This window comes from Rhinatrema bivittatum, chromosome 9 (assembly GCF_901001135.1).
Source record: "Rhinatrema bivittatum chromosome 9, aRhiBiv1.1, whole genome shotgun sequence".
NCBI classification, from domain to species: domain Eukaryota; kingdom Metazoa; phylum Chordata; class Amphibia; order Gymnophiona; family Rhinatrematidae; genus Rhinatrema; species Rhinatrema bivittatum.
Window position 1 is genome coordinate 26,234,281 of NC_042623.1, and position 25,483 is coordinate 26,259,763.

The window sequence follows — 25,483 nt, forward strand, 5'->3', positions numbered from 1 at the left end:
CTCCTCTACCATGTACCGCCGTTTCCTGTCTCCACCCCCACCCCCTCAAAACGAACTGTTGTGGGGAGAGAGACCAGGGATCCAGAGTGCATTTTGTCCCTTCTGAGGTGAGTTTTATAGTGAACTTTGTAGTATAGATTAAATATGCTTTGAAGCTGGTCTCGAGGGAGGATTGATAGCTGATAGGGGACTGCAGTGGTGAAAGTAACTGCATGTTGTGGTGTGTTAGTATTTTTATACGTGTGTGGCCTAGGTCCCAGTTCTGGCATATTTTCACTCCTTAACTTCTATCTAAAGATGCTCTATCTTTTAAGCCTGGCTGATGTCATAGAGTGCCATCTAATGGTATAAAAGGGGAGACTTGTAGTCAGTGCAAGGCTCTTCTGCTTGGTTTTTAGCTGGGCTGCTGCCAGTTCTGGACTCCCTGGCGCAGATATCCCGGAGGCACATTTTTCCATGGAGAGAGTAAACCCTATGTACTCTAAGGGCCTGATTTTTAAAAGCATTTCCATGCTTAAAATTGGGTTTTACACGTCTAAATGCATTTTACCCGTGTAAGTGGGCTTTTGAGAATTGCTACAATACACTGTACGCCGTTGCATTGGCCACAGGATATTCACGTGTAAGTGCACCTTACGCATGTAAACGGATTTTTTAAGTTGCTGCGATAGTAAGCTGCATTTACAAGTGTAACTCCTTTTAGAATTACACTTTTAGGCTTAAGACCCAGCTTCTTTTGGAAGAACCCCCTTAGGAGGAATCATGGTGATGCTGCCAAAGAGAACAGCTTGCCTTGGAAGTCTCGTCATTCATCCTGCGCTGGATTTTTTTTTTTTTTTGCCAGGAATGAATTTCTTATGCTGGGGAGTTTGTTGCGTTGCTGAAGTGTTTTGTTTTGCTATTGTCCGTTTACGTTCATTCTTGCTGTGTAAATCCTTGAACACCCCTATTTTGTGAGTGGGTGAATATTTGCAGAAAATCAAATTTGCATGCATGTGAAAATCTGCTCCGTATGCGCCGTTTCCCCAGCCCGTCCTCTCGCCCCCCAGAGGAAAGGCCTCCCCACGACCAGCTGCCAGCCTGTGTGCCGTGGATGGTGTCAGGCAGACCAAATTCACCTGCGCAGGCAACACTGCCCCTGGCTCGGCCTGGGAGCAGAGTCCTCAAGTTTACTTTTTCGAAGTCTTACACAACATTTCGACATGCACTTTGGGAGCTAACTGCCATATTTAAAAAGAAAAAAACAAAACAAAACAGCTAAACAATTTCATTTTATTTTGTACCTTGAACACTCTCTTCAGTGAGACCCTAAAACATGCTGGTGCTTTCAACACATTTTTCAAACTGTTCCACAGAATACTTTTTGAAGCTGAAAAAAAACTTCTTTCTGAAAAGCAGAATATAAAATTATTTTTCCAACCTCAAATACAACTGGCTCTGATATATGCATTCACTATTTTATTTTACCATTTCTCTTTTCTGTGGCTGCCTCTTTTCTCGCTTTCTTCCTCCCGCATTTGGCTTCCTCGGAGTGGTGGATGATGCTGTACCCCAGGTGGAATGGGCAAACTCAGGCCTCCGGATCACATCTGGCCCGTGGTAGCCCTTCTTCCGGCCCGTGGCAGTATGAGCGTCACAGCCCGCCCACCACAACATCACTTCCGCAGGAAGAGGAAGTGACATCCGTGGGCCAGTGGATGCGATGGCACAGCTGCAGGCGAAGTCAGGATGTAAGTCTTTACTCCATGTTGCACCCAAGGGGACCCTTCCGCTCATCAACCAGAGCTGCAAGGGGGGGGACCGCTCCTCCCCGCAACAGAATAGTTTGCATTTAGGACTGCAGTGTGGCCCGTGGGTCCAAAGTTTTCTTACTCCTGCTGTACTCGGGAGAGCCGAGACTGTTGTAGTGGATGACACTGTACTCGGAACAGCAGTGATTGGTGGTGTAAGCTCATCTGGGGTCACTTGAGTTCACTTGGAGGAGCAATGGTGAGAGTAATTGCACCTGGAGTTACTTTTAGCTGATGGCACTATGGAATGGTGTTACCATGCTAGACAGGGAGGAGGGATCCTTCTCCCAATAATCCTGATTCCTCTGGTTGTGGGATGTCCCTCTGTACAAGAACAGCACAGTGAGGAAGTGCCGGTCAGTTTTGAAAAGGCTTACAAGGGGCATAGAGCTTTTTCAGCAGCCAGGAGCGGGGGGTTGAAGCTGAACAGCGGCAGTAACCAACAGAAATGTTTTGATTCCTGGGAGAGAGTAAATCACTTGTAGGCGATGGTGCAGTATTCGACGTTGGTCATTGCTGGTGAACATCTTTCTGTTCCAGCTCTGCTGAAGTCCGGAGTTACGTAGACGAGACTTTCATCAGCCTTCAAAAATAACAATCAACATTTGTCTTAGGGTAAATAAATAGTGCAAAAAGCATTGTGGACTTAGCATGGAAGCATTACAACAGATCTAACAATGGTAACAGGGAGCCGAAAACAAAGATCTGCTTCCTGTAAATCTGCTCTCCCAAAACTAAATGCACTAGTGTTCCATGTTACGTTATTTTCAAAGCCTGGAAAGTCTGCGGGTATTTCTTAGCCACAGAATTTTCAGTTTTTCACAGAGAAAGTGTGCCTATACTCTCCCTCTGAAATTCTCAGAAAGTAGACACAAGCTGCTCCTGGCAAGGCATAAGTCGTACATGTGGATTTACGCACGGGGATGGTAACTTTCAAAGCAGCGCGCTGGAGCACATGTGCACGCATTCGTCAGCCCATGCCAAGGGACGCAGCCATTTTATAACATAGGCGCATATATGCACGCATTTCATAAAACAGCTTGGCTGCACGCACATGGGCGCGCAGTTTTAAGTGGGTGCACACCTGTGCGCGGAAATATCACTTCTTCCACATCAGTGGGGGGATTTTAAAAGGGACGCAAGCAGACGCCATTACCTCATAAACCAGTTCATTCCCAGTTCGCCCAGTGAAGGGATAGGTCTTCCTTCCCCCTGTTAGCACTGAACTTTAAAATCCCGCTGATGTGCCTAGAGTTTTTTTGTTTTATCACTTACACGTCATCTATAGCAGAAGTAAAGTTATGCGACGGGGACCCAAGCCCGCAGCAGATTGCATTAACTACTTACGTGCAAATTTCAGGTTAAAATCCTGGAACGCTCATGCCTCGCCCAGACCACGCCCCCGCCCCTTTTAAAATAAACTTTTCATTTGTGCGCACAACGGGAGATACGCGCCTACGTGGGCGGCTTTTAAAATTCGCTCAACATGTGCCGGTCCAACATATTGGCACATCGGACTTTTAAAATTCACCTTAACTTTTTACAATGCACAGTACGCACGCAAATCCGAACTCCGCCCCGATTCCGCAGTCCAAGAATGATCTCTCTCTTTTTCCAAACACAAAAGGATGTGTGAAATGGAGGTCTGCACATATGTTTTGCACGCAAAGACCTGCAAATATTCTAATGAGCCATTTCCAAGTATAAAACCGGATTTTATGTGCGGAAATAGCTTTGAGAATTCAGCCTGCATCTGTTTGTATAGTCAAAAAATAATTTTCTGGGGAGCATTAGATAATGCTTTTTTAAAAATGTGTTTTTAGAACTTTAAACCTTGCTCCTGAGCTGGAATGCAGCGATGCAACGGGCCATGTCTGACAAATGAGACTTGAATGATATCACAATCAATAAAACTTTTTTGAATCGTAATTTATCTTATCCTGTGGTTAAATTTGATTGCTGCTGGTTTTTAATGCTGTCTTATATTAATTTTATGATAATTAGGGTTTATGGGTTTTTGTTATTTTATTATCCTTGTTGCTGTTATTATTATAATGTTTGTTGTATTGTGTTTATTTTATGATATGTGTTTATTTTGTAGTTGTTACTGACTCATTTGTATGCCTTGCCTTGTGCTTATATAGGAAAGGTGGGTGATAAATAAACTTGATTTGATCGAAAGCATGATTTTAATAACCTTTACAGTAAAGCTGTGGAATGCCTTCTGTATCTGCTGATTTCCATCTACGTCCTTTTTCAAATTATACGTTTAACTTTCCCCATAATGGAAAGCCAGAAGTGTAAGTTCATTGCCAGTGGGAAAATAGGAATGCCTCTGGAAATGTGTATTCTGGAGTGCACCTTTGCAGTCATGTTGTCATAGACACAATGGGACAAAAGCCTTAGGGGTACATTTTAAAACATAGCGCGTGCCATCATCAAAATAAAAGATTAAAAGTGGTTAAAATTGGTTTCTGGGTTGGAAAAGAGAAAACTTAGGTTAAGCAGCAGATCAGAGTGTGTCGAAAAATGTACTAAATTTTCAGCACATAGTGGGCCTTATTTAAAAAGAAATTTTTTTCCTATGGAAAATGTCTCTGTTGATTAAGGCCACTGTTGTGCTGAGGTGGCATCTGGCTCCTAAATCCAGAAAACTTGTATCAGTAGGGTGCACCTCAGAAGCAAACCCCCCCCCCCCCCCCAAAAAAAAAACCATTTGCTGGAAAGTTGGGTTTAAAATGATCTATTTCAGGCCAGTCTGGTAGCTTTAGTGGTAAATGCTGTGTGTCCTACAATGCAGAGGGCATTGTCTGAAATGGTCTCCGGGGGTGGAGTTCTGGGCAAAGGGTGGGGTCAGAACACCACACACCCTGCAAAGCAGGAGGAGGTTATTTATAATTAAGTGGTTTAAAAACAGCCTCAAGGGGCAGCCAGGCAGACCAGGCTGTGGTGGCAGCAGTGTTGCGTCCGTCGGTCTCAGACGGCTTTGACCTTTGTGCCTCACCTTTCTTCCTTCTCTCTCCTCAAGCCTTGGAAAGTTGGCTGCCACCGCGTCTTCATGCCGCTCTCCCCGGGTCGGCATGTTTTTCCTGAGGGCTTCCTAGGGTGCGAGCTCGCACGCCACCCACGTCTTTATCTTCGTCAGGGCGGGAACCTCGGGGGCGTCCCCTCCGGGTGATGCCAGCACATCCTGGTATTTAGCCTGCCCTTCATTTGCTAACAAACCGAGTTAGCAAGGATTGGAATTGCTCCGGTCTAATCTGCTCTGCCGCTTCCTAGCTGCTGCAGGAAGCTCTCTTCGCCCTTCGGGGTAATTCTACTAACTTGAGTACCTGCTCCTCAGGTGCCTGTCCTGGGATCCCAGGTACTCGCTCCTCGAGGGCCTGCTCTCCCTAACCTGGTGCCTGCCACTCTACAACTTCTGCCTGCCAGGACTCTCAAAGATACAGCTTCTGCTTCAGTGAGTACGGACATACCAGTCTATCTCCTCTGCAGCTTCAGCGCTCTACATCCGAGACTTGTTCCTGTTCTCCATGCAGTCTCCACCTACTTCAGAGTGAGACGGGTCCTCTCAGCCGAGGACCCCTGGACTACCCCTGCTAGAGCTATCTACCACTGCTGTCCGCTTCCCGGGCAGTGCCACCCTGCTGTCCGCTTCCCGGGCAGTGCCACCTTCTCTGAGTTGTGTGCAAAGAGTGTAGCCTGGTACTGCAGTTCCTCACGGGGCTCCTCCCCATGGGAGTGGCCATCACCGCAGTACCCAAGAATCCATTCCAACACCTCACAACCATAACAAGCAGGCCATAGTCCTACAAAATGAAGGAGTGGGACTGATTTTCTATTTGCAAGTTTAAGGGTTGATTTTTGGTTAAAACATTGTATGCTGGTTTAGCAGCAGTAAGGGATGTTGCCATTGCTAGCTTGGTTGTTTCTGTAGCTGTGCCCTAGCCAACAGACTCCCACTCCCTAGAGAGGATGAACGTACCTGGGAACTCTCCGGATTTCCCCTGGAGACTCAGGAAATTTGCATTCATTGCCCGATCTCTGGGGGAAACGGTGAAAAGATCAGGGCCCCTCTGTTTACTGTTCCAGCAACTCCCCTTCAGTAAGCCTGCAGGTAGGAAAGGGGTAAACCTAGAGCACACACACACAGGTCGATGCAGTAATCTGGGCTTTAAGAAACCGTGCACTAGTTTCGGGCGCACATTTTTTTAACGCCCAGATCTTTTTTTTTTTTTTTTTAACTCCCAATGCAGTAAGCTAATTCTATGCTAATGCATTGGGGAATTTTAAAAAGCACGTTCCGTGAAAAAATGTGCGTTCGGCACATGCCAAACTCACATTTTAACTCCAGAAAGTGGGGGGGAGGCATCCCTGACAGGCTGCCGCCACTTACCTGGACTTATCCAGTTATCTGGTGCAATTTGCCGCTAGTTAGCCAGATAAATGCTCATTTTCAAAGCCCATTTTGTATGTGTAAAATTGTGCGTCACCTGTGGAAATGTTGTGTTATAAAACTGCCCTCCCAACATGTGGGTAAACATATGCACATATGACCAATATGCATTTAAATTTACCTGCAAGTTGTTAAGATACACAGCTAGCCACTGCACTTACTCCTCCCACTAGCCACTGCACTTATTCCCTATGCCGCAGCGACCATGCCAACCCTGTCCCGTTAACGGCTCTTCGAGGTCCGGCCATCGTAGCGGCGTGGGATGACGCCCTTCTGCCCTGATCATGACTTCCTCTATGGCGCACACAACACTTGCTCCTTTAAAGGCCCCACAGCAGGAAAATCCCCTGCGGTGGCTTCTGATGAAGCCAGTAGGCCCTTCCTATACAAGGGCTCTTTGGATGGCATACCAGCACATCAGCAATGGGTTTCCTGCATCGCAGTTTATGTTGGCAACATTCCCTTCTTGTCTTTTCCAGCCTTGCCTGTCTTGTTCAGTCTTCCTTGTCTTCTCCAGCCTGCTTTGTCCTCCCTTCATTGTTCAACTGTTCACTCTTGACCTGACTGCCAGATCTTGACTTCTTGCCTGGACTTGACCATTCTTGTCTGCTGCCTGCCTCAACCTTGGCCTGTCTTCCAATTCCATCTGCCTGCCCTGACCTCTGCATACTATTGGACTCTTTCTCTAGCCTGCCTAAGTCCTGCGGGCCGCCAGAACCCAAGGGCTCAACCTGCGGGGGAGGCGGCTGATATAGGTGAAGCTCCAGTCTGTCCTGCTACAGGGCGCGTTCAGCTGCCGGCGTAGGCCTCGTAGGTTCACTTATGAGGCTGCGTCAACTATGCCACAGCATAAAGGGCTCACACCCACGCACCCTTCATAGCAGCAAGCAAAGGCATTTCCAGGGAGGGATGTGCACCTACGTTCACATTTATGCATTTTCAAAAGAATGCAGATAAACTTTCCCAGAAAAACCATGAATATATATTAGCAGGAATAAATGTGTGCGGGTAGTTTTAGTGGGGTAATTTTCAAAGGAAAAGAATACAGTACTTTGCCTTTGAAAATTGGTGTAAAGTAGATGACTAATTACCTTAAAATCTTTGGGAGCTGTTATACCACCTTTTTTCATTAAAAAATTGGTAAAATGATGGCACATTTTGTGAATAGAGATAGTCATGGCTTGTTCTAAAGTGTACTCTACTCATCTAAAGAAGACTGGTTAATAAAATAATTAGGAGACCACTGTGGCCTGAGCAATAGGTTACATATTTTAAATAAAAGGATTTTTCAGTTACCCAGCATGTGGAGCATGTTTTGCTATTTCCTGTTGCCTTGATTCATCTTATCGGGGCTTGATTAAGCTTTAGCTTTCAGACTGACCCAATGACTCGGTGGCAGCACTGTTCATCACAGCACAAGAGGGCCAAGGTGATTTCCAGACCTGCTGCTGAACCGATGAGAAATCTGAGAGGGAGGTGTCGCCTGGCCATCCTGCATCAGCAGCACCTATTGGCCAACTATAGACTACACGTGTGCCAGGCTCTGGAAGGAGTCACGGGCAATGCATCTCAGCCAAGGGCCATCACTGTCATGTCTAAGCAGGGCTGCCTGAGCCAGAAGTCCAGAAAGGAGTTTGAAGCTGCAGGGCTATAAATATAATAACAATGTTAGGATTCATGGTTAGCGGGAAGGCCCTCAAGCCGCTGGACTTAACTCCGATGCTGCCAGCAGCTGAACGTGAGATGGCGGCAGGATGCCACCAGGCTCCCCTCATGCGGCATGGGACGCCGCCATCTCAGCCATTCCTCTGATCCTCCCCAGGCATGCACTCACCAGACTGCATGCTAGTTAAAGGGCTTGCAGCGGGAAAATGCCTGCAGCACCCAGCGATGACATCAACTCCTTAGCCCTCTATATGGGCTTCCTGATCTTCCTCTTCTTGCCTCAGCAGCGGGACTCCTGCCTAGCAGAGTGTATTGCTATAGCGTTCCTGTGTTCCCAGCTTCATCTTACCTTGCCTTCCAGTCCAGCCTCGTCCAGTCTTGCCTTCCAGTTCAGCCTTGTCCTGCCTTGTCTTCCCTTCCCATCCAGCTTTGCCTTCGAGCCCAATCCATCCAGCTTGTCTTCCTTGTTGTCTCATCCAGCATCTTCTGTGTGTCCACGTCCACTCTTGGCTTGTCGCTCTGGATCTTGACTTCTTGCTTGGACTTGATCGTGTTTGTCTGCCTCCTGGATCTTGACCTCTTGCCTGGACCTGACTTGCCACCTGGACTTGACCCCTTGCCTTCTGCCTGCCCCAACCTTAGCTTTCCTCTCTCATAAGCCTGCTGTCTCTTCTATCTCTAGTGTGTCTCTGGACTAAGTACTACCTCCATCCTAGGGACCTGCCTAAGTTCTGCCAGCCACCAGAATCCAAGGGCTCAACCTGCGGAGGAGGCGGCTGGTAAAGGTGAAGCTCCAGGTTGTCCCGCTGCAGGGTGTGTTTGCCAGTTGCCGGCATAGGCCTCAGAGGCTCACTCTTGAAGCTGCGCCAGCTATGCTGCAGCACTAAGGGCTCACATAACCCTATCCCTTACAAACAACAAGAATTAGATTTGAGTTGTGGTTTGAGAATTGAGTTAAAAAGGCTCAGATCCAGTCAGCTACTTTTGATCAGAATTGAAAACTAATTCAGATAATCAAGAGTCAGCTTTACTCCCATCTGTACCTCCTGCCCTGCTCTCCTCACAATTTATATCTCCTAAGATGGCAAGCAGGTCTCTTATCTGCTTATAGCTCAATCAGAACCAGCCACTATTAAGCAACTGTACCATGAGCCCTCATTCACAACTATCCAAAGCTTTTCCCCTATTTGATAACTTTCACATCCCCAGTCCAGCCATTGAAGTGACAATCCTTGGCCAGGCACCACCAACTGGAATCTGGCACATGTATACCCCAAGTCTAGCCGGGAGGTGTCACCATTGATTAATGACTGGGGTTTCTGTTCTGTCCAGGGTCTGTGAATGCTGCCTCTGTAACATCCTCATCTTTGGCCGGCCTGAGGAGTAGAAACCAGGCCTGCGAATCAAATTTGGATCTTCTGCGTAGCCACATGTAGCACTTACATTGAGCCATCAAGCTGGCCATCATTCCCTCATCTCTAGGTTTTCTGTCCCAGACCTAGTTTTTCTGCAATGTCCTTACCTCAAGGGCTTCACTGCAATCCGATCTGCTCATGCATTCTGTAAGGAGAATGAGAGAGAATGAACCATGAGGGCATTTCTCATGTATCTTAAAGGAAAACGACCCATTTAATTTGTAATACTGTTATAAATTGAGGCATTGAATATGACTGCCTAGCCTACAAACAGAGGTAATGTAGTCTGATTTTGATTCTATGCTAATGGAACTGAGGAGCACATGGCTTTATAGCTGCTATAGCTCCTGTTAAACTCAGAGGTTACAATAAAGCCCCCTGCAGATGGCTTACATCCATTGGCACAGAACCATGGTAGTTAGATTGACAGCATTTGTCCATCATGTTACGTTTTCTTTTGAGTGTTCCAGTGCATCTGGAAAGCAGGAAAGAAAAGGATTCTGGGAAGCATATATCCAGGCCCTTTTGCAAAGATTTAAATTTTCATTTTATATTTTTATACATAGGCCCTATTTCTGCCATCAGCAGCTTTCCTATAATCTGCTTGTGGGAACAGGTCACATGGGCTGAACATGTCAGAGAGCCCTGCAAGGTGCTATTCTGCTATTGCCTCTAGCAAATCACCCTATAATGTCCATTCTGGCAAGGGTTTGAAACTGCCTTAGGAGTCTGCACACAAAACCCATTCTATGTCTGCAAAAGAATTCCAGTGGCTGCACTATTCCTGGAGAAAACCTGATTCTTGGAAGGCTGTGTTACCTTTAATTACGCCAGGTGGTTTCAGAGATGCTGCACTTGAGCTTTCGAGATCACACTGGCTTTTCTGAAGAGCTACGAGGTTCTCCAGCATTCATGCACAACATTTTTGGAGAATGTTCACGTTGGTCCAATAGAAGGGATCACAACCTGTGAAATACTCAGGCTAACCCTCACCTCAAGTCCTCTTCCTCTCAAAAAGCAACAACTATAGGACTGAAAGTGTGTGTGGGGAGTATGTTCTCTGAGCCATTCATTTTGTCTTGCTGAGGATCTCTGGTGATGAGATCCTCTCTTTATTATTTTAACACAATCTATTTTTAAAATACTTCTATTGATGATAACCAGAGATACACACTACCAAGTGTAATCTTGCACGGGATTCTTACCCTTTCTATAGTTGCCTGTCACGGAGCTGGGGCCCCTGTGAAAGAAGGATCACACTTGTAAAAAGTGTGCAGCGAGGAAATGCGATGCAATGCAACCACACGAAGCACAGATATAATATTACAGCATGGCTATTCTCTGAAGCATGAACAAGAAGAATGGAGCAGAAGTGGGGAAAAAAAAGGACAAGGTAGAGGAAAAGAAAAACAACAAAAGAGGAACAGGAGAGACATTCTTACATTTCTGAGAATCTCTCATCGACCTGGAAGGGCAGCCAGCTTGGTTCTATTTAGGTTTATGATGGTGGTCTTTGGTCAAAGTAAAAAAAAATCATATTTCTTAAATAACAAGCATACCTTTTCTTCCCACAGCAGATATCTGTAAAAATGCAATGGCAGAGGTCAGATTCGTTATAAGCTCCTGCAACCCAATTTCAGGTTGAAATGTTTCCCTTCTCATTCCCGGGGATAAGAGGCTTTCCCACCTTTACCTGGCCAAAAGTGGCTTACGGACGTTTTGTCCAGAAACTTGTCCAAGCCACTTCTAAACCCAGCTATGCTATACTAAATGCCTTGACCTCTTCTTCAGACCACAAACTCCACCGCTTGACTGTTGCATGAAAAAAATACTTTCTTCAATTTCTTTTAAATTTTCTACCTGTCACTTTCATGGCTTATCCCCTAGTCTTAGTATCCCATTTACCTATTCCACCCTACTTGTGACTTTATAAACCTCTATCTTATTTCTTTTCAGTCGATTCCTGTCCAAGCTGAAGAGCCCTAACCTGTTTAGCCTTCCTTCGTAGAGAAGCTTGGTTCATCCCCTTATTCATTTTGGTCACGCTTCTCTGTATCTTTTCTAGTTTTTTCTTGATCTTTCTTGAGATGGGGCAACCAGAACTGCATTTTGATATTCTCCATTCCTTTCCAAATCATTCCTAACATTCTGTTTGCTTTTTTTGATCATTACTGCATACTGAGCTGAGGATGTAAATGTATTGTCCACAATGTCTCTAAGATCCATTTCCTGGATGGTGATGCCTAAGGTCTGAAAGCCAGTCTTGTTTGTGGTTCTTGAGGTCTGAAGCTGGCCCCCACCTGCTTTAGTGTCTGGTTTTCATGGTACTTACATTTCCTGAGGATTAATATAAGAATGATCCCAAAGAGCAGAAGGGTTCCAGTGATAATCCATGTGATCACATAATTTGAAGGGATGAGTTTATCTGCCAAACAAAAAAAAGAAGCAGAAAGGATTAGAAATAGGGTTACCAGCTGACCCAGGTCATGCCTCACAGGATGATTTGGTCCTGGCTTTGCCTCATTGCATCCACAGACTGGTGGCGCCCGTTACGCTATGGAAAGCAGGGTCAGTCAAGCAGTACTGTGGTACAAAACCAGGCTTGGTTGAACCTTGTCAGGGTTGACCTGGAGTTAGATGCTACCCCCATTTACAAATATGGATCTGAGTATTTAACAGCTTTAATATACCGGTGTTCGTGCAAGCACATCACGCCGGTAGTAGGTGGCACATGGCCAGAACTGCACATTATAAACTTTTCAAAGCCAAAGAAGGAAGATGTATGGCTTCATTCTCCATAGATACAGAATGGGAGAAAAACCTTAGTGAATCAGGCCCTTAAACTGTGGGCGTTGAAATGTCTCCAGAGATTCACATGTACTGCATTAAAATGGAGCACAGAGGAAGGCGTCTCTTTGGCAGTGACTTATGTAATATCCGTGACAAATGTAACCCCTTCTTGGGGTATAAAAGTAAGAGGGTCTGATGTTGAGGGTTGATGATCCTGGAATCAGCCTCTGTGGGTTCAAAATTCACAAAGTGGTCAGGAAGATGGTGGACGTGACCCTGCCCCAGAGGCTGGGCCTGTATTCTCTCACGCTTGTCAGGGATAAGTAATAAAATTCTCTATTTCCCCTCTTGACTTCACATTGAAAGGTGCTATATTAAATAAATTAACTAACTCTGTGATCACCTGAATGCACCCCTATAGCAAAAACCTTCAGTAACCCTCCTATCCTTGGTGGTCACCTTCCCAGACTTTGTGAGCCCTGGGGCAGCTCCACTAACCTCTGGGCAAGGGCTAAGGACAGCTTTCCCTTTAAGGCCAAACCGGGCCAAGGACCACTCAAAATAATTCCAATCTCCACGCTGCTCTTGTGCTCCAAAAAATAAATTATTTATTTTAATAGAAAAACATAGAATAGATACAAATATGAAAGCAGAATCGTAGTCCAGTTTCATAGTCACTTCACTTGCCATCTTGATCAGATCACAACATATCACAAACCAATATATTTCTACTTCCCAGAGGTTACACTTTTACTTTCTTCGTTAATTCCCAGAACCTCTGTGGCTCCAGTTCACTTTCCCACAGTCTCTTTTCAAGGTCTCCTCAGGGGCAGTTACTTTCAGTTCTACTACCCCAAAATCTCTTTACAAGATCTTTCTTCCACTTGGAAGTTCCTTGATGGATGTTTTCCCTTCTCAAAAGTTAGCACAGTTCAGTACTCACATCACAGAAGCAGCTCAAAATTCAGTCCTTACACACCAAGAGCAGCTCCAGGACAGTGCACTCCCTTCCCTTGGGCATCTGCTGGCCACAAGCTCTGCAGTGCACCTTTTCCCCGGGTCCAGCTGGCCCAACCATCACAGTTCCTGTGTCCAAATCCCAAACTTCTCTTTTCACTCCTGAATTCAACTTCTGCAATATTACTCTCCTCTCCTAAAAGCTGATGGGAGCTTTTAGATGGTTCTCCTTTTACTCTCTCCAAATTCACTCCTTACTTTCAAGGCACCATTGGGAATGGTAACTTAAATTTCTGCTCTCAAACTCTCTGGCTTAGCTCCTCCAGAATCTTACAGCCTCTTGAGATCCCTTCTTTAGATGACCAGCACCCTCCCAAGGGTAAATATTCCTTTTTGCAACACTCTGCCATTGGTCCAGAGTCATATTGCCACTCACCCATTTGGCACACACCACCTGTTCTGAGCCTTAACCCATACGCTGAACGTTTTCCCATATTAAAGCATAAGATAAACTTTTGACTTCCCCATAGAACACCCTCCCAGGAGGCAAGGGCTAATAAATAGTCCTCCCATAGAAGCCAGCCACTCCTAGCCTTTGTCTGAAGTCCTCAGAAAACCAGAACATTCCCCATGGTAAAGTATAGCAATGCACTTTTAACCTCTCACATTAAACTAACTAATTGAAAGCATAGCCCCTGTAGATTATAGAGTTAGTATGTGATCTAATATCCCCTTGGGGTTACACTTCCATCTTCAGTTCCTTAGGCAGCAGACTCATACCTCAAACTCATGATCTTGGGATTAAGAGCGCTCACTCATGGGAATATTTGCAAAAAATCTAAACTTTTATTCTTCTTTTATACCAGCAATCAAAAACACAATAAAAAATTAGGGATGTGCAGACCAAGGAATTTTGTTTTGGGGGATTTTTCATTGTTTTGTTTGTATAATGTTTATTTCAGTTCAGTTCAGTTTCCAAACTTAAATAAACATTAAAAAAAAAGGTCTTCCTGAGACCCTCCAACCCCCATCCCACACCTCAAGAAAGTAACAGGGCCTAGGCCTACTTGGTTGGACTGAGCTGAGTCTAAGCAGGGCCTCCCTCGATTCCTCTGACTTCCCTTGCGCCTTGCAAAGAAAGCCTTGGGGCCTAGGCCTTGGCTCAGCTGGGCTGAGCCAAGGCCAGCTGGGGTTTCCCCAGGCCCCTCCGACCCATGCCCGGGCCTACCTGGCTGAGCTGAGCCAAATCCAGCCAGGGCATCCCTGGGTCCCTTCAACCCTCCTCCCAAAAATTTACTGGGGCCAGGAACCTCCCCAGCCTCCACTTTCTCCTTCCATGGGGGTCAATGGCAAAGAAAGGGGCAGGAGTGATGAATGTTGGCTCCTGCCCCAACCTGTTCCTTTTATAAATGGGGTCAGCTGCTCTAAGGCCATTGCCAAAGTGACATCATTTTGGAGCCAATCTCAGAGCCGGTTAGCGCCATAATGTATGGCCAGCCTCAGTTTTCAGAAAAATTACATTTACTCTCCTTGATCTTGTTACTATAAATATGTAAATGATTCTTGAGCTTTTCCTTATCATCAGTATCTTGTGATTTCTGCCATCTATGTTTCAAACATCTACCCATCTCTTTTAAGGAACCAAATTCAAATGTATAGTAAGGTGCAGATTTTTGTTGCTGAATCAATCTTTCCTTCTCATGAGTCATTTCATCTATAGTTTGTGTTTATTGAAACTTCCGCTTGGTTTGGGCATCCCTAATGCAGGAGCTACAGCAAAGTCTCTCCCGGATCTCTCACACTGTTCAGTAATACTGTAGGAATATTAGGGGTATCTACTATCTAGTAGCCTGTAGGCTAGAGCCTGCTTTCTTTCCCCTTCTCTCTCTTCCTTTCTGTGCAGATTACTAACTGTTTACTTTATTTGCTATCCGAGAAGTCCTGGAAAGGACAACTGTTTATCTCAACATCAGACCTTTTTATTGTAAGACGTGTCAAGCTTACCAGTTAGAATACTACAGACAATTCATGCCTTTGAGGGAAGAAACTTATACTACCATCCATATCATAGGAGAATTCAGTTAAATACACATCAGGGTAGCTTTGGCTTGCTTAGGATGTTAATTAACCAGCTGAGCTAACTATTCCCGTAGCTTTAGAAGATACCTTCAGTCTCATCCTAGAGCGGTCTTGGTAGCTGAGCTGGGAAAAATGCTGTAGTTTGCGTCTGTGCAGTGTCCTCTGGGAGACTGAAACAGGTCTACTGGGCTGTAGGAAGGGGCCGAGAGTGATGGCTCGGATGTTATCTTCAGGTGTTCATGGGTCATCTTCCACCACTGCCCTCTTCCTCTCTCCTATGCTATTTTTAAAAGCCAGGATATGCATATGCGAGCTCATACTTAGTCAAACAAGAGCACAGAATGAGGTCTCCTCTTCACTTCAGACTGCTGGAAACCCCTGTGGCACAAGACTGCTCCTAATCTAGGGCACATGATCTCTAGTCTTGAGACATCTTGACCAGAGAGCTGACCTGGCCTTGGGACAGAGTTTACTTGTAAGCTGACCTATATGCTAAGTCTGTCTTTCAGGATTGGCGTATCCTGTCTTCAGAAAGATCTGTGCTCTGCAGGTCTTGGAACTGTCCCCCCCCCCCCCCCCCCCCCGATACACACACACACACTGCAGTGTCTTAGATCAGTGGACAGATAGAAGCTGGTATTCTACAGAGAGGCCTAGTTAAACAGGCAGATCAGAATATTCAGTCACATCTTGCCATTCTGGCCAAAGTTTATCATTGCTGTATTTCTGCTGAATACAGGTTGTGGAGCCTACTGGAACAATGCCAATGAACTTTCTCCTTCAAAACTGTGAACATTAAAAAAAAATTGAACATGAAACTAACAAACAGAAAAAACTAGCTCTGCGCATGCTCAATCTAATATTTATAGGAGAGCAAGACCAGTCTCAAAATAGGGGAATGGTTAAACTACCAGAGAGGGATTAAAAATGCAATAATCCTCAATACTTCTGATACAACAGGAAAGTTTAGTGAGGGTTGCAAAGCTACCATTACACTGTTAAATTCTAAGATGCTTAGACTCTAATGTTATAGCAAATGTATATATCTATATCTTATGCTTAGACTCTAATGTTATAGCAAATGTATATATCTATATCTAATGTTATCCTTTCCCTTCTTCTCTTCTCCCAGTTCTATTACCTTGTTATTTGTAACTGCTTCCTTCCACACTATTAGGTTATTCAATTGTTCATTGTACACCGGCATGATGTGATTGTATCATGAATGCCGGTATATAAAAATTTTAAATAAATAAATAAATAAGTGGACACTAATTTATCCCGCCGACCAGCGCAGCCCCAGCCTCTGCCTCTCATTGCCCCGATCCGCCAGCCCTGCGATCTGACCACGTGGGACCTGCACTACCTATCAGAGGCCTGAAACAGGCTAAAGGAACTGACGCCCGAATTAAATAATTAAATAAGGTAAGCCCTTTAAATCGGGGCTCCTTGTTCCGGCCAGCCCTTTGCCGCGGCTCACCTGCCTCCCTGCCGGTCATCCCGATCTCGTCGGCGCCGCCCCGCCTGGGACCCAAGCCCCGCCAACCAGCGCAGCACCAGCCTCTCAGCCAATCAGAAGGCATCTATTATTCCTTTAAATTTAAACCACTCCTGGCGGCGTCGCACGCCAGGCGTCGCGCGCCCGAAGGAGCGCGACCTAAGGGGCCTGCCCCTTAGCGCGCCCCTTGGAGAGCCCCAGGCCCAGGTCTAACTCTCTACGCAGAAACCATACACCTACCCTGGTGCCATCCTCAACTCTTCCACGTAAGGTGAAACGCCTACACTAACTTTGTTCACTATAGGCAGCATAGCTTGTACCTTCGTTACTAACCCACATAAAAGTGACAAACTCCTCCGCTCGTCGTTAGCACACCAGCACTCAAACAAGTCGCGGAATCCGAGAAACGAATACAAGCACTGCTTAAGTCTCAGCGATGTTACAGTTTTGGCTGCAGTGCAACCGCCTCACCACCAGGGGTCCCTCTAGTGCTGGCTCTCCTGACAGGCCCAGGCCATCTCCCCTGTCCACTCTATGTTCTGGGTTGGCCCTTATAACCCTGCCTGACAGTTCCCTCGGTGCTTCGGCATCGAGCTTTCCTGGGCTCCCTGCTCTAGCCTTGCGCGGCCTTCGGGCCTTTCCTTGCCCTGCGCGGCCTTCGGGCCTTTCCTTGCCTTGCGCGGCCTTCGGGCCTTCTTCCTCGCTTTTCTTACCTGGCCTACGGGCCTTCTGACCTGCCTGCTCTGCTTACGGTGTGTGGCCTACGGGCCTTCTGTGTATGTGTGGCCTACGGGCCTTCTGACCTGCCTGCTCTGCTTACGGTGTGTGGCCTACGGGCCTTCTGTGTATGTGTGGCCTACGGGCCTTCTGACCTGCCCGCTCTGCTTACGGTGTGTGGCCTACGGGCCTTCTGTGTATGTGTGGCCTACGGGCCTTCTGACCTGCCTGCTCTACTTACGGTGTGTGGCCTACGGGCCTTCCGTGTGTATGTGTGGCCTACGGGCCTTCTGACCTGCCTGCTCTGCTTTCGGTGTGTGGCCTACGGGCCTTCTGTGTGTGTGTGTGTGGCCTACGGGCCTTCTGACCTGCCTTGCCCTGCTTACGGTGTGTGGCCTACGGGCCTTCTGTGTGTGTGTGGCCTACGGGCCTTCTCTGCCTTGCCTAGCTTACTGTGTGTGGCCTACGGGCCTTCTGTGTGTGTGTGGCCTACGGGCCTTCTGACCTGCCTTGCCCTGACCCAGCCTGAACCCAGACACTGCTACTTGCCGCCTGCCCTGACCCAGCCTGAACCGAGACACTGCTACTTGCTGCCTGCCCTGACCCAGCCTGGAACCAGACACTGTTTCTAGCCATTCCTGTCTCTCTCCACCTGGAGCCACCCTGCTGGGTGGTGTTCACGACTCCTGACCGGAGCCCAAGCGTAACAAGCGACCTCCAGAATAGGAGCTCTATCAGCACTTGATCAAACAACCACCCACGCCTACGGAGGACAGAGCACTCATCCAATCAATCCAACAAGCTTACAGACACCCTCTCCGCAATCATCCAAACCGCCCTTCATCCAGACAGACACCTTCTTTCCTCCGTCCTCAGACATCTCTCTTATTCATACCGACTTATTTCTCTTATTCATACAGACTCTCAATTTGTATCCAGTCCCAACTAAAATATTTCTCAGACTAAACCTCTTCCGGAACTTCATTCAGCATGTTCACTTACAACATCCCAATAATTTACAACCAGAGGAGAATCTCCTTACCTAACTTTACAAACGTCTTACAAAAAAGAATTATTCCAATCATGACGTCACCTTTGAACCAACTTCTTGGCCTCACGCTACTCTCAGTAACCCTCCTCAATGCACAATCTTTAACTAAAAAGACACACATCCTCAATGATTACCTCCTGGACTCCAACCCAGACATCTGTGCCATCACAGAAACCTGGTTAAAAAACTCGGACATTGTCTTAACCAACCAACTACCTATCCAGTTATACGACATTTTCACCTTTCATAGACACAAAAAAAGAGGAGGCGGACTTCTTCTAGCCTCCAAGAAAGAACTCAGACTGACCGCTCACACCATTAAGACTGAATCCAAATTGGAACTAGGATTAGTCAAGTTAAAACTTCTACAAATTTTGTTAGTCTACGCTCCTCCAGGAGTTTTAGAATCCGACCCTTCAGCCCTCATAGAATCCATAGCAAAACATATTAACTTAGACCTACCAACAATGATTATGGGTGATTTCAACCTCCATACAGACGCTATACCTCGATCTGCGAACTGCGAAGCCTTCCTCACCACCCTTACTGCAATGGGATTCTCTCAGACTATCAACAGCCCCACACACAAAGCTGGTCACATCCTTGATTTAATATTCATTAACTCTAAATTCACGTGCACTGTAGATCCCACATGTACCCCAATCCCTTGGTCAGATCATTTCTTGATAGAATCTTCCTTCTCCACATACAAACAGACACACTCCTCTCCGCACCTTTCCACCATTCAATTCAGGAAATCATGTCCATCTGATATGCTCAGCGAGCAGCTCTCCAAGGAACTCTCCAACCTGGACCTATCTAATCCCGACTCAGCCCTATCTTCCTGGCAAAAAATTACTGAAGCAGTCGCAAACAAATGGTGCCCAATAACCTCCAAAACAATCAATCCAAAAAAAAAGGGAAATCAACCTTGGTTCAGCACTGAACTAAAACAGATGAAACAGGACTTACGCCATAAAGAAAATAGATGGCAAAAAACCCCCAACTCAACTACCCTTTCAGCATACAAGGGATTCTTACATCGCTATAGGACCTGCACACTACAAAAAAAAAGGAATACTACGCCAACAAAATACACCACTACCAGTACGACGCCCAGGCCCTATTTGCTTACGTAACACAAATAACTAAATCAACCCTGCCACCTATTCCAGACGAACAAACTCTATCCAAGGCTAATGAACTCGCCTCATTTTTTCAACTGAAGATTCTAAATACTCTCGCCCTCCTTCCTCCAAATACAACACCTCTCAAATCAGATGAAAATTTCAATTCCTTTTTTAAACCCAAGTTTGACAGCTTCGAATTAATCTCCACCAAAGAGATTGAATCCCTTCTAAAAAGACAGAAACCATCTAGTCATCCGGCTGATAATATCCCATCGAGACTCCTGCTTCTTATCCCAAACACGATCTCAGGACCTCTAACAAATATTATTAACAGCCTTCTAACTCAAGGAAGTTACCCAGACAGCCTAAAAACCGCTTCTCTTAAGCCCCTCCTCAAGAAACACAATCTAGACCCTAATGTACTAGCTAACTTTAGACCCATCTCCAATCTACCATTCGTTGCCAAACTTACAGAGAAACTGGTAAACACCCAGCTTTCAGAATATCTAGAGGACCATAAAATCCTATACCCTTCGCAATACGGATTCCGGAAATCACGCAACACGGAGACCCTCCTCATTTCGCTTACAGACCATATTATAATGGGGTTAGACAAAGGACACTCCTTCTTATTAGTTCTGTTAGACATTTCGGCGGCATTTGACACCGTCAACCACACCATCCTTCTGGATCGCCTAGAGGATATTGGCATCTCCGGATCAGCCCACAACTGGTTCAAGTCCTTCCTCAGCAATAGGACTTTCAAAGTCAAAATCAATAACAAGGAGTCACCTCTAACAAAATCTTCCCTTGGCGTACCACAAGGATCCTCCTTATCTCCAACCCTCTTTAATATATACCTCCTCCCCCTCTGCCAATTACTTACAGACCTCAACCTAATTCATTATCTGTATGCAGACGACGTACAGATTCTAATCCCTATAACAGAATCCATCTCAAAAGCTCTCACCTATTGGAATAACTGCCTTCTATCCATTACTAATCTACTCAACAGCTTAAACTTGGTCCTCAATGCCTCAAAGACGGAGCTTCTCCTCATCTCTTCAAATGAAAACAATCTTCCTCCACCTTCACCACACAATGCTCACATCACCTGTACGCACGTTAGAGACCTTGGGGCAATAATAGACAATCGACTAAACCTTAAAAAAATGGTCAACACAACTACCAAAGACAGCTTCTACAGACTACAGGTCTTGAAACGACTTAGACCACTCTTATTTTTCCCAGACTTCAGGACAGTCCTCCAGGTACTTCTGTTCGCCAAAATAGATTACTGCAGTGCCCTCTTCCTAGGCCTCCCCAAATCTACCACCAAACCACTGCAGATGTTACAAAATGCGGCAGCGAGACTGCTGACCAACACCAGCCACGGTGAACACATCTCCCCCATCCTCAGAAACCTACATTGGTTACCAGTAAATTTCAGAATCCTGTACAAATCTATTACCCTAATACACAAAACCATCCATCAGCAACTCCAGCTCGACCTGGAAATCCCTTTCAAACTCCACTCCTCTAACAGACCAACGAGAGATATTCACAAAGGCACTCTGAAATTTCCCCCTACTAAAGCCACACGCCTCTCTATGACCAAAGACAGAGCTTTTTCAATAGCAGGCCCATCTATCTGGAATAACATCCCAGCAAATCTCAGATTGGAACCCTGCCTCTTAACCTTCAGAAAAAGACTAAAGACGTGGCTCTTTCACCAAGCCTTCCCAGATCCACCTGATAATCACTAGTTTGAGCCTCACTTCCTACAAGGTCTTCGACACACTTCCTCCTGAACAATGGACACTGACATTTCCAGGTTAAAGCATAAGCTCTAACCTGTTAAATTATTCGTATCATGTTATATTTATTCTACCTGCCTTTATCTTCCTTCCAGCTTGTCTTAAGCTTCCAAGTTTTTCCATTCCTTGTTGATTGTAACTTTGACTTATTCCTTTTTCCTTTGTTATCTATTTGTTAACCAGAATTGTTACCTCAGTTTACCCTTGTTAAAATGTAAACCGATCCGATATGGTTATCTACTATGAAGGTCGGTATAAAAAACTGTTAAATAAATAAATAAATAAATAAATCTGGAGATAAACCCTTTAAAACTATCTCTTCATTATGTTTACCCAAAAATCTTAAGGCGGTGACATCCTTGATGGTTCTAACCCTACTTTTAATATTGTGGGTGCAAAGCACAAACCATCTAAGCCTAAAATGATCTGACCATACCACACTTTCTAAGATATCATGCACAGGCCAATCTGAGTTTGCCATCTTGTGTGCAAATACTAAGTCCAAAACAACTAACCTTCAACATATTTTGGTTTAGACCAGCTGTAGGCAATTCCTGTCCTGGAGTGCCACAAACAGGTCTGGTTTTCAGGATATCCACAATGAATACATATGGGTGGCCCGGCTTTGCCTTTTACTAATATTTTTCCCTATATTTGCCATCTGGAGGGGGTTTTTGCATTTTGGGATCCTCCCCTTGCTTTAGCCCCCCTTTTGTGGCTCAGGAGTATATATTGTCCTGTGAGGATGTTCAGAAGCAGAGGGAAGGTGACACTGAAGAGAGGAAGAAGCTTGAGATCATCCCTGGGTCTCAGGAAAGGAGATTTTTGGAGGAGTATTGGGAATTTTTAAAGATTTTTGGACCAGTTACCAGAGAGAAGGGCAAACCCCCCGGTATCCTGAAGGCCTGGGTTCTGGATCTTTTACCTTGGTGACCAGTTAACAACAGAAGTTGTGTTGCATCAGAGGTGGACCCTTGGGCCGAGGTGGGGTTGATGCAACCCGTAGGCAAGGACCTACGGATCCCCACCGTCAGCAGGCGGAGTGGGCTGATAGACAGAGGCCACTGGAGCTTCACCTATACCAGCCCTTCTTCCCCGCGGGTTGAGCCTTTGGGTGCCAGGACCAGCAGGACTTAGGTAGGCCTCTGTACGTAGTTGCAGTAGAAGTTGGTTCAGCCCATAGACAGCAGGTGAGAGATGGTACAGTCTTACAACGGACTGGGTAATGTCCTGGAAACTCTGGTGCCAATGGAACAAAGGCAGACAAGGGGCGCTTGAGCAAAAGCAGGCCGAAGCCTGAAGAAATCACGTCCAGGGAGTAAGTTGAAGAGGTGTCCAAGGGCAGGCTTGAGTCAGGGTTGGCGGCAATCCGAAGGCAGTGGCAAGCAAGGCTGAAGTCTGATCACGGAGATAGTCAAGAGCGTAGTCAAGCAAGGCAGAGGTCTGATCACGGAGAAGGACAAGAACGTAGTCAGGCAAAGTGGAGGTCTGGGGCTGGAGATTGCAGTAGCGTAGTCAGGCGAAGCAGAGGTTTGTGTCTGGAGATAGGCAGTGGCGTAGTCGGATGAAGCAAAGGTCTGGATCTGGAGATAGTAGCATAGTCGGACGAAGCAGAGGTCTGGTTCTGGAGATATGCAGTAGCATAGTTGGACGAAGCAAAGATCTGGAGATAGTAGCGTAGTCGGACGAAGCAGCGGTCTGGTTCTGGAGATATGCAGTAGCGTAGTAGGGCGAAGCAGAGGTCTGTGTCTGGAGATAGGCAGTAGCGTAGTCGGACGAAGCAAAGGTCTGGGTCTGGAGATAGGCAGAAGCATAGTCGGACGAAGCAAAGGTCTGGGTCTGGAGATAGTAGCGTAGTCGGACAAAGCAGAGATCTGGGTCTGGAGATATGCAGTAGCATGGGCACAGCAGAGGTCTGGGTCTGGAGATAGGCAGTAGCGTAGTCAGGCAAAGCAAAGACAAAGTCCATGTAGTCAATCCGAAGCATAAGCAGGGAAGGAACGAAGAGACAGCAATCAGGAACAACGAGGAACGGGAACGCAGGGATGAGACGAATCTGTAGGAGTAAACAAGTACGCGACCAGCGAGGAGATCTGTTGCAAAGGCAACGCTAGGGAGCGGAGCCTGAGGTTAAATACTTTAGTCAGGTTGACTTCATCATCCGGGGCCGTGGCCAGGTTCCTGCCGCAGTCCCTACTTAAGAATCAATGGTGTGCACGCATGCCTAGAGAGGGGCGCGGTGCGAGTAGCAGCGTCTCTACGCGGGCCACGCGGAGAGGCCCGATGAGAAGTGGAAGCAGGACCGGGAACGCCAGGGACTGTGGCAGAGCCGGAGGCACCGGGGGGAGGCCTGAGGATGGAGCTGATGGCCCACCGCCGCCAGCGAGGAGGAACCAGAGGCTGGAGTCACTGTAGAAAGGTGAGAGGGCCGTGCCGCAAGTCTGTCGAGGCTGGCACGCGTAACAAGTTGGGGATTGCTGAGTTTTATAGTTTTGGGACTTTGAGAATTTTGCAGACTATTTATTTATTGGTTTTATATACTGTCGTTCAGTATTCTATCACAACGGTTAACAAAGCATAAAACATAAAATGAAAATACATTATACAGGCAAAATAAAATTATAAAACCAACACATAATACAAAGAAGATAAAATTATAAATACAGTATCTGTTCTGAGATCTGTTTTTGAACAAGGGATTTTGTCATCTGGCCAACCCTTACACATTGGAAATTGGAACGAGTTACTCCTACCTTTCAGAAGGAAGGGCTATTTGAAATGACACTGGATCAGTGTGAGAAGAACAATTTGGGTTGTACTGTGGATAAATAGTCTTGGGCTTTGTTCTGATTATGATTTTTCTGATGCTGATTTTTCTTTTGCCATACTGGCTTGGATCATGCTTTTCAAACTAAGCAAACATTTTACATTTCAACACTATCCTCAGAGTCCATGGTTTTTGCAAGCTGTATCCCTGGGAGAAGATCGCCTTGTAGTGAGAACTGATTGTCCAGTGAAAGTAAAGCTGAGAGTGAGAGAGAAGCAGAAGGATATCCCTATGACAGCACCAAGGGCCCAGAAAATTATCCTCCCCTCATCCTCATCCCCCCCCCCCCCCGCCACTGGATGAACCCCAGCATTGAACAGACAATCTCTGTTTAATGTAACGCCTTAACCGCGACAGTTTTGTTCTATGGAAACCGACCTGATTTGATATTTGTATCGAGAATGTCGGTATATAAAAATACTAAATAAATAAATAAATTGTAGCTCCCCGGTTTCAGCCAGCAAGCCAACTGGGGTTCCCACTACATATGAAATATACTTGCATGCAATGGAGGCATTCTGTGCAAATATACCGCACTGCATGCAAATGCATTCATGCATATTCAGTGTGAATATCTTGAAACTTTGACTGGCCGCAGCACTCAAAAGTCTGGAGTTGTCTACGTCTGGACTATAATAATAACATATTGCAGTACATTTTGCAAATTGCAAGAGAACTCATTTGCATGAATCTGTGCACCATTTGCACATGTGTTTTGTGAACAAGTTAAATCCATTTACAGTATTTCTAGTAAAACTGAATGATTTTATACAACGATTTGTGCAACCTCATTATTGATGCTGGGTTAATGACTGAAACCAAAAGTGTTTGCAGTCTTGAACATTACACAATCTGACCCTTGTAACACCACAGAGTCAGGTATATATATATATACATTGCAAGGTTACACAAGCAAGGGGTGGGACACTGCAGGGTCTATGCGTGTGACTGACAGGCTCTGAAATGATTCTGTGACCTGAAAATAGCCACTTGGAGCTTCCAGTCACTTGGATCCTCAGGGCAGTTGCTCTATTTGCCTCTTCCCCTCCTCAATTGCCAGCACTGCATTGGGAGCGGCTCAAGACAATCTGCTGCCTGAGGCAAGGGATGAGAAGGTGCTTCCCTGACCTCCCAAGGCATGGCACAGTCAAATCATCAAGAAGGCCCATGGGGCAGTCCCCTCGGAGTCTGGCCCTTTCAGTGATTTGAAATGTTGCAGAAAGAGGAAAGCAGGGGTCAGAGTTCCCAGAGGAGAGGGGGTCTGTGTGTGTTGCACTCTCACCAGTTCGCT

General features: G+C 46.0%; 1 protein-coding gene across 1 annotated transcript in view; it reads right to left on the reverse strand.

Annotated features, from left to right (window-relative positions):
* Positions 1 to 1,285: 1,285 nt before the first annotated feature.
* The window catches only part of LOC115098698, an 85,318-nt gene continuing 61,120 nt past the window's right edge, over positions 1,286 to 25,483 (reverse strand). The window contains exons 4-8 of the mRNA XM_029615510.1: positions 11,659 to 11,751; positions 10,886 to 10,907; positions 10,532 to 10,566; positions 9,434 to 9,471; positions 1,286 to 2,373 (exon numbers count right to left, since the gene is read on the reverse strand). Coding sequence (XP_029471370.1) covers positions 2,266 to 2,373; positions 9,434 to 9,471; positions 10,532 to 10,566; positions 10,886 to 10,907; positions 11,659 to 11,751 — 296 coding nt within the window. The 3' untranslated portion in view covers positions 1,286 to 2,265. The remainder of the gene's footprint in view (positions 2,374 to 9,433; positions 9,472 to 10,531; positions 10,567 to 10,885; positions 10,908 to 11,658; positions 11,752 to 25,483) is intronic.